Source organism: Aspergillus glaucus, assembly GCF_001890805.1.
Source record: "Aspergillus glaucus CBS 516.65 unplaced genomic scaffold ASPGLscaffold_39, whole genome shotgun sequence".
Lineage (NCBI taxonomy): Eukaryota > Fungi > Ascomycota > Eurotiomycetes > Eurotiales > Aspergillaceae > Aspergillus > Aspergillus glaucus.
The window spans coordinates 1,235-22,696 of NW_019170491.1; the positions used below are offsets into that span (position 1 = coordinate 1,235).

Sequence of the window (21,462 nt, forward strand, 5' to 3'; positions counted from 1 at the left end):
ATGGGTCTGGATCGGCTCGGGCCGACCGTTGAGCCGACAACCAGTATCCACTAGGCAGATTCCGTCTGTGTTCTCTTGAGCACGATAGGATTAAGTCATGGTATTTTACCTTGAATATATGACAGTCCTGACTTCTTGTGAACTACTGTAATTGCATCTTAAGTTTTAGCATTTCACTAGTTAACTAGGTGAACGCATGATTAGTCATATTGGCGCCTGAAATACACAGCCTCGCGCCCGGCGCTTAACTTACTCCTCTTTATCTCGCCAGAAAAGCCCAACCTATAATTCTGAACCCGGATTCTTACGGTCGAGTCGCTATCGTACCTACCTACATGGAACATAGGCATCGATGCCGTGTCTTTTGAAATGGATGGACTATCTTCGGCGGCGAGCGTTATCGCGGTTATTCAACTGACGGGAAGCCTCGTGAAGCTTTGCGGGGACTATATTCAACAGGTGAAAGACGCTAAAGATGAAATCTTCAAGCTACAGCAGGTAGTTACGGATCTTGCAGGAGTTCTTTCGGAGCTGAAAGTACTCCTCCAAGGTCCTAACGGCTCGAGGCTCTCCAGCTCTCAGACCCTAGACAGTCCTATCACCAAGTGCTATTCAACTCTTGCAACCTTGGAATTGACTATTGGTCCAGGGAAAAGAAAAAGAGTCATGAGAAGACTAGGGCGTCGAGCACTGGTCTGGCCCCTCAAACGGACAGAGGTAGAGAGAATCATATCAGATCTTGAGAGATACAAATCAACCTTCACTGTATCCTTACAGATTGATCAAACGTGGGTTTTTCGACCGTTTGGCAACTGACGACTGGCTTACACCTGCTTAGGGCCATTATCACCGGTATGGACCTAAAGCAATTGCCGGTTGTATGCGGGGCTGAGTTCGACTCGTACACAAACCAACATGAAGAATATTGTCTTCCAGGCACCAGAACGGACATCCTTCGTCAAGTTATGGAATGGGTTAGGACACCGCACGGAAAATGTATTTTTTGGTTGAATGGTGAAGCAGGGACCGGTAAATCGACTATCTCGCGAACGGTGTCAAAGACTTTAAAAGAGGCCAATTTGCTCGGAGCAAGCTTCTTTTTCAAAAGGGGTGAAGGGGATCAAGGGAATGCAATGAAGCTTTTTCCAACAATTACAAGCCAATTAGCGAAGAGCATTCCCCAACTGATCCCTGGTATCCAGAAAGCAATCCATGACAACTCTGATATTGCAGGAGTCAAAAACTGTGCGTTTGCGTGTTTTCTTGACCAGTAGGCCCGACTGGCCAATCTTTCAAGAATTCTCAAAGATCACGAGCCGTGAATATGAAGACCTGATTCTCCATCAAATTCCCAAGCCAATGATAGAGCATGATATATCTTTGTTCTTGAAGCACCGACTTTCAACTATACACACGGACCACTCCCTGCCTGTCGACTGGCCTGGGAACGCTGATCTTCAGAAACTGGTGGCATTGTCCATTCCATTGTTTATTTTCGCCGCTACTATATGCCGTATATTTGAGGACCCCCAATGGCACCCAATGGACAGTCTCCATGAGATCCTTAACACACCGAAATGATGGATCTAAACTGGATGGAACGTACCTTCCAGTGCTGAATCGGCTTCTTAACGGACAAGGCGAGAAACAGAAAAAGCAACTGGTTCAAGAATACCAGCAAGTGGTCGGTGTAATTGTGATACTAGAGAGCCCACTCTCAGTTATCTCACTTTCCAGACTTATCGGCCTCCCCCAGAGGGTTTTTCATCTCAGATTAAACCAACTACACTCAGTTTTGAGTGTACCAGATGATGAGACTTTGCCGGTACGGCTTTTTCATCTGTCATTTCGAGAGTTTCTTCTTGATCCAGAAACACGCGAGAAGACTGACTTCTGGGTAGATGAGAAGGACATGCACTATAGGTTGACCACTCGATGCCTCCTTATGTGTCAGAATTTGAGAAAGAATATATGTGGACTACCAAGTGATGGGACACAACGTGCAGATATTAATCAGCAGACTATTGATCACTGTCTTTCTCCAGAATTGCAATACTCCTGTCGATATTGGGCACATCATCTGACGCAATGCACAGACTTGCATGATGTGATGTATGATGCCCTATCTTTTCTCCAGAGGCATTTTTTGCACTGGGTGGAAGCAATGAACTTACTAGGTGTTGGATCAGAAGTAGTGGGGATTATCAACCTTCTGCAGACGGGTGTAGCTGTACGTTGCTCGCATAATTCTAAATGATGATTTATACTGAAAATTATAGGGCGACAACCATGATGCAATTTCTGAGTTTCTGTATGACGCAAAGCGCTTTATCCTTAAAAACCGCCAGATAGCCGATGAAGCACCCCTTCAGATTTATTGCGCAGGACTGGTATTTGCACCACGAATGGCAATAATTCGTGGAGAGTTCAAATCAGAGCTTCCTAGTTGGATATGTCAGCTCCCACAGGTTAACGAAAGATGGAGTGCGGAATTGCAGGCTCTTGAGGGCCATACGAGCTGGGTTCACTCAGTGGCCTTCTCACCCAACGGCCGACTACTGGCATCTGCCTCCGATGATAAGACAGTACGGCTCTGGGACACGGCCTCGGGCGCCCTGCAGCAGACCTTGAGCACCGAGAGAATGGTCACTGAACTCGAATCCTCTCAAAATGGTTCACATCTCAGCACTAATCTAGGACCCCTCAATCTTCAATCCAGGTGTGTCAATTATATATCGAATTCATCCAAGACGAATCCAGAAATATTTCTACAGCGGCGGGACTGGATAGCTTTGAACAGAAAACCTGTATTATGGCTTCCTCCTGAGGCTCGGCCTTCTTGTTCGGCAGTTAAAGCAAACACGATTGCCCTGGGACACTGGTCAGGTCGGATTTCCTTCATAGGATTTCAGTCGTAATGGGCGTCAATGAACTTTATTCCTCTTATTTCCTCTATTTTCTAATCTCTTTGCAGAAGGAGGGGACGGGAGAGGCACAGAATTTATTTGAACTGATTTTTTCCTGGAACATGTTACATGCTTCCACTGGATTCCAATACAGTGGCGAATCAATAGTCCCCATGGTTCTCTCTCAATGAGTAAGGTACATTTTGAACAATTTGCCACGTAGCATCCTAGATTTCCTTAACCCCTAACACGCGTGGTCGAAAGTAACCTTTCGAGCCATATCCTGAGCCTCAACGCTATCCTATATATGTAAAACAGTCTGACAGTGAAATCACTGAGACACTTAAGAAAATGTTGACTTCCGTATATGCTGAATGCCTGATATGTTGGCCGCTCTGACTGACCAATCAGAGCCTGAGCCTCCCGCCTACCCTAAACGTCCGACTTACTACTGCACGAACATATGCATGATGTGACGGCTCAACGGCTCAACGCTAGACAAACAGCGCCAACATATCAAACGATGCCATACAAGCAATATGGGCAAACAAGGGCTTAAGCCGCACCACACAAATGCCTATAAAGACCGTTCATCACCTAGATAGATTTCCTTTTCTTCTTCTTCGCCAGATTCGATATTCTCGTTGTTAGGCTACCTAGTCCAGATATGAATATTATTCGTTTTATCTGCTAGTTTCCGAGCCCGTGACAAATGATAGGGTCAGGGACTACGGCTATGCAGCCAGCATCCTTAGGCTATAGACTAATGCATACTCACAGTATGCACGTCGCACGCCTTTTGTCTTCTTCGCAATGATTTCTCTTATAGTTAGTCAACGGTCGATAGATTGTGTATAAATAGGCCGTACGATAGATAGTTTTCTCAAGCAGAGTTCTCCCTCTATTCACTCCGAATAGTGCCTATGACATCGTACCGAGCATAGTAGTCAACAGAAAATCTATAAATCATACGAAAATATGCCACTGCATAGTATAGTCAACCATAGTATTTAATCACCATCAAGTCATTCTATACTCCTACGTATGAACAATTTTAACGAGGATTCAGTAGGAAATTGTACTTTCAGAACTTATTGGTGGAGATTCTTTCCAAGCCTTTATTTATGCTCGCGTGCCAGAGCCCACTGATCCGCACTCAATTTCTGGACTAGGGTCTTGGCGGTGGGGCCCAGAATTGATGAAAGAATGCAAATTGGTGAAGCTGGTTTTGCACTTCTCTGTAACATGCGAGGAGTTGAAATCGAAGGCGTTTGACCAGAGCCGTGTTTCTTCGAGCCTGGATCCCTGATAGATGGCAAGGATCCTCATAACCTTAAAGAAGGGGCTGTCCTTGTGAGGTCTACAACGCTGCTAATGCGTATATTGAGCGCTACAGTACAGAGACCTCTAGAGCGCATCAACCGATTCGAACCGGGTGGAGACTACCATGACTGAATTCTGAAAGGGAAGGTCAAGCAATTCATCTGGCTAGATTTCAGAATATCTGTACCGGGAAAGCGGAGAGGTATGTATTTTCTTTCCTTTCTTTATTTCTTCCAGTCTGCCCTCATCCTTTCTCATTGCTCACGGGTTCTCGAGTCCAGATATAAAGTGGATTTTCCACGCTGTATATTCAACTTCTCGCCTTTCACCATTTACGATTCTAATTGCAGTCGTTCCCGATCAGAAACAAATTGCATTACTGCAATGACCAGCAGAAGGCATCTGAGGTCTAGGATGCTTTGCTATGAGATGGCCCGTGAATTCAGGAATATGAAAGAAAGGGGGCCTTGTAGTGGTAATGTGCTATCTCTCCTTTATCATATCACTTCATTCACACATGCTACTTCTTTCATTCTTTTCTTCAACCATCTTCCTGAATCACACAAAGATGGAATCAATTGTTTCCTCACTCCCTACATATCCACCCGAAAAGAACCCGGTGGTTGTGGAAACCGAGTGGTCAGAAGCCCGAAAACAACTATATCGCAACCAGGACGTATGGTTGGTGGGTAGCGCTGCAACGACTGAGATAGTCTTAATCGTCAAACGGTCCCGGCTTGCTGGCAAGAAAGTTGAAGGGGATATAAAAGCTTGGGGACACGGCACTCCTGGAAATCTTCGCTTGATACAAAAAGAACCAAGTCCACTGAGCCATTCCGTACTGAACATGGCTCGGCTGACTCTCAGCGATAGATCATTTTTCCTAAGCCATCAACCCGCGTGGCGTCTGCACAGTCCATCAAGTTGCAGGATAGTCTCTTGTTCCATAAAAAAATCTCTCGACCCGACGCCATCGTCGAGTTGAACGTCAATCGACTCCGGAAGATTGCAGCGGAGTATATCCGCGCAGAGGGCTATAAACCTGCATAACTGGATGATCTGGACACCTTCTCTCCTAACATTTGATTAAATCATGTCTTAGCTCACGAGCCCTAGCCGGCCTTGTTCTCTTCTTCCTTTTGTCTCCGAGGTTCAATGCCATCATTGAGTTGAGCATAAATCGACTCCGGAAAGTCGCAGCGTATATCCGCGCGGAGGGTTGAAGATATCTGAGGTCTAAGATGTTTTGACTTCCAAACAGCAATTCATTTGGATGCCTCCGCCATACAAGAAGAACAAGGTTTTGATCACGTCCCAACTGACCCTTCCCAATGACCTTGTTTGTGCCCCATTGGGGGTGATATGGGACCCACAGTTGAAGACACCAGTGACATCTGGGACAGAGGTAGTGTTTGGGATAGATAATCCCATCGGTCACCCCTTGCTAGCCTGGGAACGCTTCCAAATGCAGTACATAATGTACAGGACCACAGGGATTATGGAGACTTGTTTGGGGCTGGAGATTGGGTGCAGGTCTCCCGAAGGTAGCAGACTTCATGCTGGTCTCAATGACGAGAGTACATTGAACAACTGTTTGTACGATTGTAGTATACCCTGCAATATATCACCAGCCACATCAATCTGTTTTTTAACCTTGATTGCCAGAATCTCCTCAGAAAGGTTTTGTGTCCGGCTGAGCATCCGCATCTATCTACACAATCCGGGCTAGCCCCAAAGAAGTGATCGCCTAACATTACCAACTAAACAAAAGGAAACTAAATCCAATACACATGATGCGCTCCGGACATTTAATCATCTAGTAATACGAATCAAGACCATGAATTGCAAGTATCGTGCCTTTTTCGGCACGCTCATCCGACTCGGTGATGCTTCCGATTCGGATTCTTTTCCATTCCCCGCAGTATCGTACTTCACTATCTACCCTAGGATTTGTATATATATATATAAGAGCGTAATATCTATAAGATGAGTATGAGAATCAATCCAGATTTTTCAGTCGCATCTTATTCGAATCCTACGTACTTTTAAGTTCCTCACCTCCAGATCCAAACATAAACCTACAGACGCATCCAACACAATGGGCTCAATCTCTACAAACAAACCCCACGTCCCCAAAGCCGGCGTCTGGTGTCCAGCTGTAACATTCTTCGACCCATCAACCGATGAGATAGACCTCGCCTCCCAATCCAAATACTTCACCTATCTCTCAACCACCGGGCTAGCAGGCCTGGTCATCCTCGGGACGAATTCCGAAGCATTCCTGCTCACCCGCGAAGAACGATCCCAGGTCATCTCGACAGCGCGTCAAGCTGTTGGTCCGGATTTCCCGCTTATGGCCGGCGTGGGTGCGCACTCGACGAAGCAGGTTCTGGAACTTGTGCGAGATGCGAAGGAGGCGGGGGCGGATTATGCGCTTGTCCTGCCGCCGGCGTATTTCGGGAAGGCGACTGATATGAATGTCGTGAAGAGGTTCTTTGCAGATGTCGCAAGGGATTCTCCGTTGCCGGTTGTTGTGTATAACTTCCCCGGGGTGTGCAATGGGGTTGATCTTGATTCGGAGACGATCACCGCCATTGTGCGGGAATCGAAGGAGAGTAGGGCCGATGGGGTTTCGAACGTCGTTGGTGTTAAGCTGACTTGTGCTTCTGTTGGGAAGATTACCCGTCTTGCTGCTACGTTCCCCAAGGAGGAGTTCGCCGTGTATGGCGGTCAGTCTGATTTCCTCATTGGAGGGTTGAGCGTGGGTTCCGCGGGTTGCATCGCGGCGTTCGCGAATGCATTCCCAAAGACAGCATCCAAGGTTTATGACCTCTACACGGCCGGACAAATCGATCAGGCGATTGAACTCCAGCGAAAAGCAGCCCTGGCGGAAAGTCCGGTCAAGAGTGGGATTTCGTCGACAAAGTATGCGGCTGCGATTTTCTCGGCGCCATTGGCAGGAATTGGAGGAGCAGAGAAGAAACTGAATCCACGGACGCCGTACGGGGAGGCTGGCGAAGGAGTGAAGAAGTCGGTTAGAGAGGGGATGGGGGGTTTGCTGGAGGTCGAGCAAAGCTTATAGGTTTGAGCAGTATGTAGGGTTATGGGATGTTACTCTGGACTGCATGTCACGGTAGCTTTCAGTGATAACACAAAAACATTTATGAAAGCATAACTTCAGAGTAGAGTAACATTTCAGACAATGCCATGACGCTGTATAGAACTCAACGTCAATGAACCGACGGCCCTCAGTCCAGAGGACGGTATATTCACCCGATTACTCGACCAGTACCGGAAAGCGCTTTTCTCAACTCAGACAACTCACAAGTCGCCAAGCCCTTCTAAATCGAGTGACGGAGTTTATTGCATTGACCTGTTTGTCCGTATGTCACCGCACTGGTTAGGCAGCTTCCTCTCCATGCATGAACACGGGACAACCACCAAAAATATGCATTTCAACGAGCAAGCCAAGAGAAGACCGTCATCACATGGCATCATTTCTAGACATCCCATTAACATAGAGGGCCCTGTTTCATAGGCAAGCAGCAAGCAGTGTGAAGCTCTGCCGTCGGGAAGAGTCCGAGCTTCTTTGATATAGCATTTCCCCGAGACTAACCCGACAACGATCCGGGGCTGGGGTAACGGTTGCGATGACGGGTCGTAATTTGATCCAGAGAGCTCTGTGTGGTTAATATGGATCAGATGGATAATGGTATGACCTATATAGTACACCGCCAGGATCTCGGGGTTCTACGGGATCGAACGGCTGAGATGACGGGTCAACGGGAAAACCAACGGGAATGCTATAGCAAAAACGGTCCCGTGTAAAATATCGGCATGGACTGCACGCCGGTCACCTGCAGCGCGTGAACGGAGTCTTTGGTGTGCATGAATCTAGTCCACTTCCCATCACCGTGACCCGATGTATAGAGATCCGAGGCCATAAGTGAGCATCAGAATGAGAAACTCAAGACTCGGACCGGTGAGCAGACAGCAAAGTTCCTTCTCGTCCGGTCCGTATCAACCCGAAGATGTGAGATATAATGCCGCATCATGGGTGGGACTTGGCTTAAAAGCTGTGACTATGACGTCCTGTGCATGTAGGATATGGTGACCTCCACAAATAAGGCATCGGCAATCTGGCTCAATGGGGCATAGCAAGCATGCTAAGAGCCGAGCGCGTCTGTGAAGGACAATTTCCGATTATATACCGCGTTAACTGTCGTAGGTGCCGTAAGCCAGACGCCTTTCTTAACACAACCAGTGGTTGGCCAAACACTAGCAAGCATTGCCAAGCAGTCAGCTCTGTGTATTCTAGCGTAGAAGACCAGCGTATCTTTGAATGCGGGAGTGGAGGGTGGAGTTGGATGGTGGCCTGAGGCTGTTTTCTGCTCTCCGTGGGGTTGCTATTTTGGGGATAGCGCCTTCTCCACGCGCTTCTCCATATCCCCATTGTATTGTCTTTTGCACTGCTTCAAATTCATATAGATTGTCACTGAAGCGACGAATTCCTACAATATGAGGGTTATAACACAACTTATCAATATTAATAGGTCATAATGCGAGTTGAAAGTGACTATTGTCAACACCCCGCATTTGTACCCCGTACTTTGTACCGCATTCTTCATTGCCCCAGCCTACGCAGACCCTTGTCCGGACAGAAGGGACTCTTTCGACAGATTTACCTTTATTGAAGTTAGTGCTCCCCACAAGTTTGACCACATGGGTGCTAATATCCTAGACGTATCCATAGGCTTGCAGAGGGTACAGAGACAACATGCGGTTTCTCGCGAAATAGCTGTGGGGTCCCGGCGAAACCCCGGGGTTTTAATCGATTTTACTTCACGAGAAAGACATTGCTTTTTCGGCATCTCAAGAACCAAAGACAACCCTTGCAAACTTGGACCGAACGGCCTCGTATTCGAGGCGGGGAAGGTTGACCTTTGTTTTTACCCGGGAATGAGATTCCGGCTTCGATTCATGAAGGTGAAGTCCCATACGGCTGGCGAGCAGATACATCTAGGGTATGGAGAAAACCCGGAGAATTCGGAAAATTTGCACGGCATTCATCCTCGATTCGTCGCATCGGACCGACTGACGCTTGGGCCTGTCCCCGGCCATCTTCCTGAATTGTGGGGTTGGGACATCTGCTGCTGATCTCAATAGGGTTCAACACACGGGGATATATTGTACAGGCTGCAGGATGATTCAGCCAAGAAGCTTCTGCGTTGATGCTCTTTCTTTCCATCGTCGAGTAATACTGTGTATAGTCCATAAGCCGCAGTCAGATACTTTGACGCTAAACTGCTGCTATGGGGCAGTACGCTTTTCCGTGCCATTGTCGGTTGTGGTGTTGGCATGACATTGGCGAAGACTGGTTGTCAAAATGCCGCACATAGAGAGGTATTCACACATAAATACCCCTCGTTCTGATCTCAGAACCGATGAGTTGAACCCAGATTATTCTCATTCTTCAAAATACAATGCATCTCGGACTCTTTGCCCTACCTCTCCTGGCGGCCACTGCCCAGGCCGCCGTAAATTACTCCGAGCCCCTTCGGCCACAGGTTCAATTCTCGCCGCCTGAAGGATTCATGAATGATCCTAATGGGCTGTTTTATGACGCGAAGCGGAGCACCTACCACTATTACTATCAATGTAAGCAATACTTGAACCTTTCGGCATTCGATCACAACTAACTCAAGCAGACAACCCCGACGAACCAGTAGCGGGAAACCAGCATTGGGGACATGCAACCAGCCCGGACTTGTACCACTGGACCAACCACCCACTGGCTCTCGAGCCTGACAATGCAGACACCTTCATCTTCTCGGGATCGGCTATTATCGACAGCGAGAACACATCTGGCTTCTTCCCTGACCAAGACGACGGTGTAGTGGCTATTTACACCGCCCACTCCTCTACCAAGGAAACACAACATATCGCTTATTCCACTGATGGTGGATACACCTTTACCAAATACGCCAACAACCCCGTCATCGACAGCCATACCAACCAATTCCGGGATCCCAAAGTCTTCTGGCACGCCGAGTCCCAGAAATGGGCCATGGTCATTGCTTGGGCTGAAGACCTGAAAATTGGTGTTTTCACATCGCCTAACCTTAAGGACTGGACAGCGACATCCAACTTCACACAGGAAGGACTTCCCGGTGACCAGTTCGAATGTCCAAACCTCGTGAAATTCAGCGTTGACGAAGAGACTACAAAGGACGTGCTGTTCATATCCGTCAACCCTGGCGCTCCCTTGGGAGGATCTGGTACCTATTACGTCGTCGGAGATTTCAACGGAACTCACTTCAACTCCGAGACCGAGGACTACACCCTCATCGACTTTTCCAAGGACAACTACGCTGCTCAATGGTTCGATAGTCTTCCTGAAGATAGCAAACCTGTTTCCATTGGCTGGGCCAGCAACTGGGACTACACTGAGGAGGTGCCCAGTGCTCGCGAGGGCTGGAGAAGCGCTGCCACTGTCCCTCGGGAGCACACCCTTACCAAGATTGACGGCGCCTGGAGGGTGACCCAAACTCCTTTCCAGGGCCTTTCATCGGTCAAGGGCAACAAGCTTGAAGAGAAGACATTCAGCGATGGTGACATCTCTGTCGACTTCTCCAGCGTCGAGTCCAACGCCGTCTACTTTGACGTGGCCATCAACAACCTCCCGTCTGCCGATGCCACAGGCGAACTCACCTTCAACTTCACCTCCTCCGCCTCCGGCGACTACCTTGACGGCGCCGTCGAACTGAACACGGGATCTTTCTGGATCAACAGAGCAGGGACACACCTCTTCACAACGGCAGACAATGGCAACTTCACTGGTCAATTCGACACTTCCATTTCCGTGTCTGAATCCGGCCAGTTCACCTTCTCGGGTGTTATTGACCGTTCTGTGTTTGAGGTCTTCCTCGAGGATGGCAAGCAGAGCGGAGTGATGAGTTTCTTCCCTACCAAGCCTTTGGATACGGTGACTTTCGCTGCCACGGGGCTTGGTGAGGATGTTACGGTTGATGTTGGTGTTTGGGGGTTGAAGAGTGGATGGAGTTCGTGAAGTATGAGTAAGGATGATTTTTATGATTTATGCATGTGTTAGGTGATTATATAGCAATTGATGCCATTGTGCTGTACTTGTCTGACGTACTCTTAATCTATTGATTCCGTTGTTTCAATCCAGAGCAGCCGCCAGCAACGCAAGACTACTGACCAATAAAAGACGCGCAACGTCCGTTGTGCCATCTCCGTCAAGACCGTCGTTATCTCTATACTCGTCTATTGTCTCAGACACCAATATCCCGCGGCCAGTGGCTTCAAGGTATTCGATATCGCAGCGTGAACATCGAACAGAATCGGACTAGGTAGTGGATATCGATCATCGTACGAAGTAAGCATTACAGTTCTCTCCTCAGGTGAAAACGACTGATGAGCAGTATTCAAACCAGCCGTTGTTTTCATGTGGTACTGATGCTGAGCCCAGCCTGTCGGTTCAAGAGTGAAAGTGAACAACTCGAACTCATCACCTAGGAGACTCTCCAGCATAACTACGTTCCGAATACTATTGATGTCTTCATAGCCGAAATGCAACTCCGACTGCAGGCGTGGAAAGTAGCGGTGGATGCTCTTCCACATAGCAGACGCCTGCTGTCGTTCGACTTCATTTGAGAAACATCCAAGGGTACCTGGTAAGATACGGACTGCTTCTAGACTGGCGGTTAGTTTGCCTGGGGGTATAGGATCCTGGCTATTGTCGTAAGCCCCTGTAGCAACATAAATATTGCCGTGTCTTCCAAGACATTTCTCGCGGAGTATACCCCCTGAGTCTGGTCCATCTGAGTCGCTGTGAAAAGGCACTGCTCTGTGACCGGCAGCTGCCAATGGACGGAGGAAACCATGGTCAATACGCCCAGCCAAATCGTGTAGCTATTTATCTGAGGTGCATTACTGCACCTCCTCCATGAGATTTATTCTGCCGTCACGAGGGAGATACATGAGTGTTTTCTGCAGGAACTTGGTAGTATCATCGTGCTTTCCGGTTGGTTTGTAGGACTCCAGTCTTGATCGGAAATTGTCTTGCAACTTGACGTACTCCGTGATGTTTGTGAAGACTTCACCGAGGTTCGAGAAACTGCTCGTTAGATTTGCCATAGCTTTGTTAGTCGCGGATTATAGGGAATCTAAGATAAACTCGTCGTTCAATACAGTAGGAATCCGATAACCGATAAAATCACGTGATTTTACATGATCTTATCGCACATTCCCCTCGCTCTGACCTTGCAGGCTGTGCATATTTGTAGGTCACAAACTGTTTTGGCTCCAGCATTCTAGGCTTCTCGCGCCCAATTATTGGGAATAATACCCCGTACAAGCCTATCCGTAAAGAGAAAATAGCACGAGTTCTATTCTTGAGGGTGATATCACCGCGGAATTGAACTGATTCTTAAAAATGATTGGTCAATTCGCACCCACTCGGGCGGAACGGTACTTGATACGGTATTGTATTCAATACCGTGTACAAACAATGCAAACCCCGAGCAATCCCCCGTCACCCACGGTAATACCAAAACGAGCGGTGTCGGGAACGCCCTGAGCCGCGATCATACGACTGAGAATTACGGGAAAGCGAGACTTCGCTCAGTCAGCACTCGAACTGGACTGGACTCTCCCTTTGGCAACACGTTGAGATACTATGTTGGACGACGATTGATACGCTGCCAGGCACGCCACAGATAATTAACAGCCAGCGTCAAAACGAGACACGAAAAACGACAGTCAGTGCTCCTGCAGTTCCGGCGTTAGTGGACCAGAAGTGCGTTGTGATAAGATCTGATTGACTCCCGTCGTCCCACGGAGCCTCCTTCTGCAATTGGTGAGTTTCACTGCAATCCTCGAGTCAGGAGTCGGGATTGCCACAGACATGCCAATTCAGAAAGACACAGGAATATTGTTCTGACCACCTGCAGCACTCTCTGTTGTTCTACTCTTCCAGCTCCGTTCGGTGCAGATTCGCCATCTCCCCATCGCTACCGATTGATAACCCAATCAGCCCTGAATCCGACTCCACTGTCCTTATCCTAGACTCTTATTAGCGCCTCTTCATTGCTGCTGATCAGCATCCACGCTTGCGAAAACGAGACTTTAAGCCCGCAGCTCGCCCGTTCGGGTTTGTCCACGCCACTGCCAGGTACTACTACTTCACGGTGACATTTCCCAACAGTCCGGACGTGAGTTAACTCACCTATGTCGAGTCTCTACTTCAACCTAGAGCAAGCTCATTGACGATTACAAGACATTATTCCCAATTGCTATCAATAGTAGTCAGATACCGCGCTGTGCCTCCATGGTTCAGTTGCGGCCTCCCTCTAGAAACTAACAATGTCCTTCGCCGGCATGGAAAACGACTTTCAGCTCTTCTCTCCCGTTCAATCCGCCGATAGAAAAAACTCGCACACGGACGCTATTCCGCCCTCAACCGATGATTCGCAGGACTGGACGCAATGGATGAGATGGGACGACCAGATTTTTTCGGATCCTAAGGAAAACGCTCCTTTCAACACTTCGTTAACATCGCCAAACACTTCGCTCGGTGCCAACTTCTCCCAGCATGAGTTCTCCCCCGACATCGCACACGGCGTGCCAAGTCTTCCATTTGACGCCTCGGGCCGAAATCGGAGTGGCATACTCCCAAGTGACGGCATCCAACAGCAATCCCAACCTTCTATTTCCGGTTCCCCCGAATCCTTAGGCATGACTCGGAAGCGAAAGACGAGCAGTGACGATGATGGATCGACGGTCAGCGGAGTCCCTCAGAATGGTGGAAAGAAGATGCCGACTAAGAAGCGGGCCCACAATGTCATCGAGAAGAGATACCGTGCGAACCTGAACGACAAGATTGCCGAATTGCGAGACAGCGTGCCAAGTCTACGAGCTACCTCCAAGGGTACCAATGGAACGCTGCTTGACGACGAAGATGCGGATGGCGTCACACCGGCCAGCAAGTTGAACAAGGCGTCCGTCTTGTCGAAAGCAACAGACTACATCAAGCATCTGGAAATTCGCAACAGACGACTCGAGGACGAAAACACCGCGTTGAAGAACCGACTACGCCAGGTGGATAAAGCTGCCGAACAAACCGTCACATCCGCCGCTTCGGTTTCGTCCCCAAGTAACTACACAGAGTCAGGGGCGAGCTCCTCCCCGAGTGTGTTCTCGCATACTGAGGATGCACCTAGCGATCATTCCCCGACTTCCTTGTATCCACCAGAGGGTTTGCTCCAGGTGCCTGACTCTTTCAAGAAGATGCAGGCTCCGTCAAAAGACAACGCCTGGTCGCAATCATACATCCAATATCCTTCCGGTGGGAATGGAACGACGCAAGCAAGTGGCAGCGGCCGTAAGCGGTCGAACTTCCCAAACAAGTATATGCTGGGTGCCCTTGCTGGATTGATGGTTCTTGAAGGCATGGGCACTGAAGAGGATACCGAATCTAACGAAAAGGGACTGCTGGCGGTTCCCGTCCACCTTCTAAGATATTTACCTCAGATTAACTCGCCGTCGCTAGCATACTGGAATGCCGTGGTTCGGAGCTACTGGGCTTCATGGCATGCTAGGGCCATCATCCACTTTGGCATCCTGGCCTCTCTCGTCGTTGGAAGCGCATTCGTGGTTTTTGTTTACCTCTTCAACGCGGAACCCAAGCACTCCGACACTTCGTCGAAAGTACCAGCCTCATCCGGATCGTCCTTGTCCCCGTACAACTTCAGACGACAAGCCTGGTTAACGAGTATCCAGCAAGTTGGTGTCCCGCGCCATAGATTCTTCCGAGAGTGGTACGTCGTAACATCTCGATGCACCGAATACGTTTTGAGGTGTCTTATGGGATGGAAGCTCTACTCCTGGATCACGGGAGTTACCGAGGAAGACGAGAAGGGCCGTGTGAAGACATGGGATATTGCAATCGATGCTCAGCTAGCAGGTGGTGATGCCGAGATCAGCAAGAGTCGACTTGTTTTGACCATCTTTGCTGCTGGCACTCTGCCTCGTAGCCCGATGAGAATGATGTTGAAAGCGCTTCACTGTCGCATCCTGCTCTGGAGGGTCGGAGACCCTGGCTCTTGGACCTTCCACATTTCGAACGATGTGGCTCGTGCACTTGCACGTTACCAGTGGGACCTGGCTCGACAGATGCATCGCTCGCTGCCAGAGGATCACCCGGATGCCCTTCCGAGTCATCTGGCTGCGCTCCTTTCTATTGACAGCGAAGACGTCATGATCGACAGCATCGTCCAGCGGGCTGCGAATCTCACGTGGAACCGTCCAACACAGGAGGCAAGTGACGATCACGAAGCGCTTCTGGATATCGTCGAAGAGGATCCTGCCATCCAGTCATCCCTGGACGCCCTTGCTGCTTGGTGGTCTTGTCACCTTTTGCAGCGCGCCCTTTTGAAGTATTTCGAAGCTAGCTCTGGCGGCCCCGACTCGAAGCAGAGCCGCGACCTTTTCAAATCCAAGATCAGTCTTGCTCTCAATGTTGCTCCTCAACCTTCGGCCGCTCACACGCGTGCCCTTGTTATGAAGGCCATCTTCTTTGAACAAGATCGTGTCAAGAACATTGGCGCTGTTCTTGCTGCGTTGCCCAGCGACAACGGAAAGAACAAGAAGAGTCACGGTTTCAATTTCTTGGACTCGTCACTTCCTGTCTCCGTTCGCGAGGAAATCTGCATCGCAGTCCGTTGTGCCATGATTGCCGCCATCGTTTCCGCGAGAACGACCGGTGACACATCTCTCCCTGCTTCTTTCACGATGCAGAAAGCGATTAACTGGTTCAACCAGTTGCCTCTCGATCCGGTTGAGCTGACTTTGTTGGGATTTGCTTCCGTGTACCATTTGCTCCATGTGCTCGTGTCCGACACAGATTATCTTTCATCCTCAGATTCCTCGACAACGTCGTCCCCTGTACCAAACGCATCTGCTGCCTCATCTGCCGACGATGAAGCGGACGAGGAGGTGCCACAGCCAGGACGCGATCGCGAACGTGTCGCCCCTTCCACATCCTTCCCGAACCTCGGCCGTGTCGCTGCGGAGTTGATGTACTGGGCCCGCAACGCCTACAACCCCTCTTTCTACGGCTTCACGTCCGATCTCGTAGATGTCGTTGAGAAGGAATGCACATCATTGTGCCAAAGTGCCGGTGTCGACGTCGCGGATTACTCTCGACTCCGTGGGCACAAGCTCAAGACCAAGCGGCGCAAGAACAAGAAGAGAAGAAAGTCGGTTAAGCAGTCGGCTGAAGGCGGTGCCGGAAGTGAGAAACAGGATGCACCTGCTGCTGTTCCGACCCAAGTTGAAGGATCTAAAGCTCCGTCCAGTGACGGTGCCAAGGGCCACAGTCATAAAGGACTTGGAAACGCTTGCTCCGAAGGTGCCCCTATTCTCTCGACATCGTGATTTCTATACTATTTTTCTTCATGGATGTGTATGAAATGATAATTTTGCTGTCTTATGGGCTTATGGATTGTTTTTTCAAGGAGTGTTTCCTCGCTGAAAAGGTAGAGGTTTGTCTACATACAAGGCGCTGGTGGATTGTGATGGGTTTCTGGGATCTCTCCTCTCGATTATGGTATAAACCAATAATGGAGGATATTTTCTACATAATTTCGGGTGCGTTCGGTGCAAGATATGGTGTTTGTTCTTTTGAATGTTTTCTAGTAATGCTACCTTGTGTCTTTTTGGATATTGATGTTGCATCTGTCTACGGCCATAGATATTGTGCCTCGGGGTTCTGCGTTACCTACGCAGGTACAATTTTGGAATGTTCAAATACTTCTGCTTTTTGGACCCCGTACTTTTGATTTCGTATACCTTGTTTTGTTACTGGTTCCAAGTTTTGCGGCACCTTCCGCTCTTACCGTCGTTGCATATCAGTGTTTGGGGCATGAATCCTTCAGGATGCGAGTATATTATCCGCTTGCGGCCAGATGGTGATATGCTTCAACCCCGAACCTACATGTTCTTTCCATTTGATCCGCGGCTCGGAAACCACGGGTCAGGGCCATGCGAATCAAATTGGCTGTTAATCTTCGGGCTTACCGATTCCTTCAACCCGATGATTTGGTTATCACACATGGCCCAGGCCATTTTCTGCGGCAGATTCTGGCTCTGCACGGGGGAGAGCAAACCCGAATGGCTTCAAAGTTTCTCGGGTTACCACTGTTACAATCCGACCTCGGGCCGCCGGATCCAGAGCCAAGGTTGGTCTCTGGAGTTTTCAATATCCATGATATTGACATGCTGATCTTTTCTCAACCAGCATAGTACAGGCGTGAACCAAATTCAGCGACGTAGTATGCAATCGCATACGTGCTTCTATGTCCCTGCTTTGGTAATGGCTGGCTGGACAACACAACCGGGTCAATTCAAAATTAAGAATTAGCAAACAAAGGCTGACGTACGACTATGTATGTCTCTTTCCTCATGCAGTACCACATTCTATTAAGAATGGGGTTTGAACCCGCGCATCCCTGCGTTTCGCCTGATTTCCGCTTCCGGAAGCGCGGTTTCATCGCAGTCAGCATTGCCTTATGCGGCCCTGTCTGCAAGCCTGAATAGGTCTGTACTGCTTGATTTGTCTCACTCTTTTTATATACTCTTTAATCGATTACTCATGAGCGCTTCAGGTCCATGACCTCGTGACTAGTATACATCCCTCAACAATGACAGACATGTTTGCCCGTCCCCCACATTCCTGGGGTTGCATCCCGCCAATGGATGCTTTCTGCACTTCCCACTCTTTCCATACATGGAAGAAAGCCGTATGTGGCAGCTCCATTCGTCATCCGGCCCGGTGATGGAAACGGAGTGATTGGACAGTCACCCGAGGCTGTTGATATAGAAATCGCATGGCACCCATGACACCACTCTCTCTTATAGGGTCTTACCCCAACATAGCAGACTTCTTGGTTAGTAATGGCAGATCCTGTTCCCCATTTCTTGCAAGTCGCTCGATCGCCAAAGTTGGACCTGCTTGCTGACCTAGAGCGGTTGCATTCGCAGCTGCTGGCCTGCTTTGGTTTCTCCCCTAACATCCATCTTCTTCAGCGTACGAGTGCTTTCGATCAGAATTATATGAAATGGGGGTAGAACTGGCAGGATCAGGGAAGGGGGAGCTCCCGATGAACCCGGCATTGGCGACGCCTCTTTACGTTTTGGCTGGTGTGGTGGGTGTCTTTTTTGTTTGTCGCATAGGGGTTCTCATACGACATCGTCGACGTCTGCGCGGGATACTTCAAAACCAGGATCAGTCAAAGTATACGAAGATCAGCGGGCTTCATGCCAAATTCAAGAGACATGTTCTATACGCGCCATTATTCTCGACTCGCCATAACCGCGAACTCCAACTCATGGGCCGGTTGCACATGGGTACGATACCGTTACGACTAGAGGTTGGCGTGATACTGGGATATATCACGTTGAATATTGTATTCTTCTTCTGCCTGATCGACTGGCCGGCCGAATTTCAAGAGAAGACGTTCCAATTCAAGTACGCCGCTGGACATTTGGCCGTGATGAACTCGCCCGCTTTGGTATTAACGGCAGGTCGGAATAACCCCTTGATTCCGTTGTTGGGTATCTCGTTCGACGCGTTTAATCTTCTTCATCGATGGATTGGGCGGATTATGGCTGTGGAAGCGGTTGTTCATATGACTTGTGTGGTTGCCGGGAAAGCTCGTTTGAGTGAGTGGTTCTCCTAATTCCGCGAGAGTCACAGACTAAGAAGTGTAGTGAGCATGGATGAAATGAAACATATGATGTGGAATGAACCTTTCTATATATACGGGTTGGTGGTGAGTTATCGTCTGTCAGTTGATGTGGGATATGTTTCTAACTTTCAATATTGATAGGCATTGATCGGATTCGTGTTAATATTCTTCCAAGCCATGTCGGCGCTGCGTCATGCATGGTACGAAACGTTTCTTCATCTGCATATACTCTTGGCTGTCATGTCTTTCGTGGCATTGTGGTACCATCTTAAGAATCTTCTTCAGCAACGGGTTCTTCTCGGAACTGTAATTCTTTGGGGTCTCGAGGTACGCCGCCCATCTCTACAATAACAACTATAGTGCTGACCCGAACAGCGAGCTGCACGCGCAGCATGTCTCCTGTGGCGAAACTGCGGAAAGCAATTCACGACAGCCACTGTCGAAGTCCTCCCTGCGGACGTGGCCCGAGTCGATGTCGCAATGGCCCGAACGTGGAAATTCAAAGCAGGTCAATACCTTTACCTCTACATCCCGACACTAGGACTATGGACATCACATCCGTTCTCCGTCGCATGGACATCAACGGACCGCGCCGATGTAAACGAGAAACGCAGCTCAGGGGATTCACTCAATACGCTCATTGGCGGTCCGCAGCGGCATAAGATGTCGTTCTTGATTAAGGGGAGAGATGGGTTTACGAAGAAACTACTTAAGAAAGCGAGAAAGACTACTGGTGGGTCATTGAAGGTTACTGCTCTTGCGGAGGGGCCGTTTGGTAGGTTTACCTTTATTAGTTTGAGTGGGTGTGCTAATGTGCCTAGGTGGACTTCATTCTCTGTCGTCTTATGGAACTGTTCTTCTCATTGCAGGAGGAATCGGTATCACGCATCCGATATCGTATCTGCACGAGTTCGTCAATACCTTCTTCACTCCTCGATCCATAGCAGTACGGCAGGTCAGCTTGATCTGGGTTGTCCGGAGCATCGGTACGTCCCCTTCTCCACAACCACCGCACACACCCACTAACAAACCAGACCACTTAACCTGGATCCAATCCTGGATGCCCACCCTAATGTCCCACCCCGCCCTCCGCTCCCCCACTTCCACCATAACCCTCTCAATCCACATCTACATAACAGCCCCCCAATCCACAACCGACGAATACGTGACCCTCCCCAACCCCTGGGCCCACCACGCGCCTCTCAACGTCCCCGTCACGATAAAATGGGGGAAGCCCGATTTTGTGTATATTTTGGAGAATGCAAAGGTGTATCAGGTCGGCGCTATGGCTGTTAGTGTTTGTGGGCCGGGGGCTATGGGGGATGATGTTAGGAGGGCTGTTCGGGAGAGGCAGGGGGGGACGGTTGTTGATTTATATGAGGAGTCGTTTTCTTGATAGTTTTCTGTTTTGGTTTTCTGGGTTTGGTTTTGTTTTGTGAGTTTTTGTTTGTTTAATACCACCTGGTCGTGTTCTTGTTTTGTTGTTCAATTTCTCTGGATATCTTATTGATATTATGTTAAGTGCCGCAGATCGTTAGCAATAATACCCTCTTGACTTGAGTATTTAATACGGGCTCCCTGAAGATTCTAGGCACTGAAAACACAGGCCACTGCTTCCTCTGCTTCCGGTATCTTCAAAGATGCAGTCGTATCTTTAATATCTTCAGATAAGAAAGGCAGTGGATTCCCGCGTGTACAACTTAACCGATGACCTCAAGTCCAATAATTATCCGCACGAGCGACATCCTCATGAAAATGACTCACCAACCAAAAAATCCTCGTTGGCTGGCAGGGCACAGATGATCCGCTGAACCCGCACAACTTCAGCTTCGCGAAACGCATGGGAGCAACGGTGGTGGTGTCCGGGCTAGCATTTATGGTTGGAGCTGCATCGGTGATTGATGCGGCTATTTTACCCCAAAGTAGTGCTGAGTTTCATGTTAGTGAGGTCGTGGGGTCTCTGGCTACAGGTTCGTTGTTTCCACTTCAATCTAGTTCACAAAAAGCACTTCTCTTTACCATATCATGTCTACCCGTTAAGGACAACATGACAAGTTCGGTAGCACGAGGGGCGTGGAATCAACTGTTTCTGCTTACACCTTTCACAGCAGTCATTTATGACATACGAGCTCTACTTGTAGCCCAATCTATCACCATTCTCCTGATGCCCCTTCCGACCCGGAACTCTGGATACACCCGCTTCCGATAGGGTTCCGTTTCGACCACCAACGTCTGACAAATAACGCCACAAAACTGAACTACGCGTCATCTGCCCCAGACTAATCACACTAAGGTTCGGCCACGTTCAGCGGGGGCGGGTCTATAAGGGGTACCCCGTAGAGTAATCTCGGGTTATCCGAGACCAACCTCCGGGTCTTCGGGTTAGCCGGATTGAGTTGTACTACGTATGCAGGTACATATATGTAGCTCGTGGCAGATTGTCAATTTTATAAACCCTGCAG

General features: G+C 49.0%; 7 protein-coding genes across 7 annotated transcripts; 6 read left to right on the forward strand and 1 right to left on the reverse strand.

Annotated features, from left to right (window-relative positions):
• Window positions 1-233: 233 nt before the first annotated feature.
• Window positions 234-3,102, forward strand: ASPGLDRAFT_86239 (uncharacterized protein). Its single transcript, XM_022550372.1, has 4 exons — window positions 234-788; window positions 839-1,245; window positions 1,614-2,230; window positions 2,280-3,102. Exons 1-4 carry the CDS (start codon window positions 370-372, stop codon window positions 2,916-2,918), a joined length of 2,082 nt encoding a protein of 693 aa, XP_022395511.1. The 5' UTR covers window positions 234-369; the 3' UTR covers window positions 2,919-3,102.
• A 3,126-nt stretch (window positions 3,103-6,228) lies between these two features.
• ASPGLDRAFT_53251 (dihydrodipicolinate synthase family protein) lies at window positions 6,229-7,448 on the forward strand. The gene has a single exon (XM_022547929.1). The coding sequence runs from the start codon at window positions 6,328-6,330 to the stop codon at window positions 7,309-7,311; it is 984 nt and encodes a 327-aa protein (XP_022395512.1). The 5' UTR covers window positions 6,229-6,327; the 3' UTR covers window positions 7,312-7,448.
• Window positions 7,449-9,712: 2,264 nt separating this feature from the next.
• On the forward strand, window positions 9,713-11,298 carry ASPGLDRAFT_40424 (uncharacterized protein; the record flags this gene model as incomplete). Its single annotated transcript, XM_022545217.1, has 2 exons — window positions 9,713-9,887; window positions 9,938-11,298. The coding sequence occupies 2 exons, from the start codon at window positions 9,713-9,715 to the stop codon at window positions 11,296-11,298; spliced, it is 1,536 nt and encodes a 511-aa protein (XP_022395513.1).
• Window positions 11,299-11,516: 218 nt separating this feature from the next.
• Window positions 11,517-12,389, reverse strand: ASPGLDRAFT_40425 (uncharacterized protein; the record flags this gene model as incomplete). The annotated part of the gene is made up of 2 exons (XM_022545218.1): window positions 11,517-11,985; window positions 12,187-12,389. The coding sequence occupies 2 exons, from the start codon at window positions 12,387-12,389 to the stop codon at window positions 11,517-11,519; spliced, it is 672 nt and encodes a 223-aa protein (XP_022395514.1).
• A 1,046-nt stretch (window positions 12,390-13,435) lies between these two features.
• ASPGLDRAFT_1095706 (basic helix-loop-helix domain-containing protein) lies at window positions 13,436-16,919 on the forward strand. Its single transcript, XM_022539558.1, has 4 exons — window positions 13,436-13,465; window positions 13,531-16,486; window positions 16,541-16,662; window positions 16,769-16,919. Exons 2-4 carry the CDS (start codon window positions 13,617-13,619, stop codon window positions 16,783-16,785), a joined length of 3,009 nt encoding a protein of 1,002 aa, XP_022395515.1. The 5' UTR covers window positions 13,436-13,465; window positions 13,531-13,616; the 3' UTR covers window positions 16,786-16,919.
• Window positions 16,871-17,633, forward strand: ASPGLDRAFT_1095679 (uncharacterized protein). Its single transcript, XM_022539557.1, has 2 exons — window positions 16,871-17,491; window positions 17,551-17,633. The coding sequence occupies exons 1-2, from the start codon at window positions 17,053-17,055 to the stop codon at window positions 17,553-17,555; spliced, it is 444 nt and encodes a 147-aa protein (XP_022395516.1). The 5' UTR covers window positions 16,871-17,052; the 3' UTR covers window positions 17,556-17,633.
• A 737-nt stretch (window positions 17,634-18,370) lies between these two features.
• On the forward strand, window positions 18,371-20,561 carry ASPGLDRAFT_181906 (ferric reductase family protein; the record flags this gene model as incomplete). The annotated part of the gene is made up of 6 exons (XM_022543007.1): window positions 18,371-18,974; window positions 19,023-19,084; window positions 19,142-19,327; window positions 19,376-19,775; window positions 19,822-19,986; window positions 20,035-20,561. The coding sequence occupies 6 exons, from the start codon at window positions 18,371-18,373 to the stop codon at window positions 20,394-20,396; spliced, it is 1,779 nt and encodes a 592-aa protein (XP_022395517.1). The 3' UTR covers window positions 20,397-20,561.
• Between the last annotated feature and the right edge of the window lie 901 nt (window positions 20,562-21,462).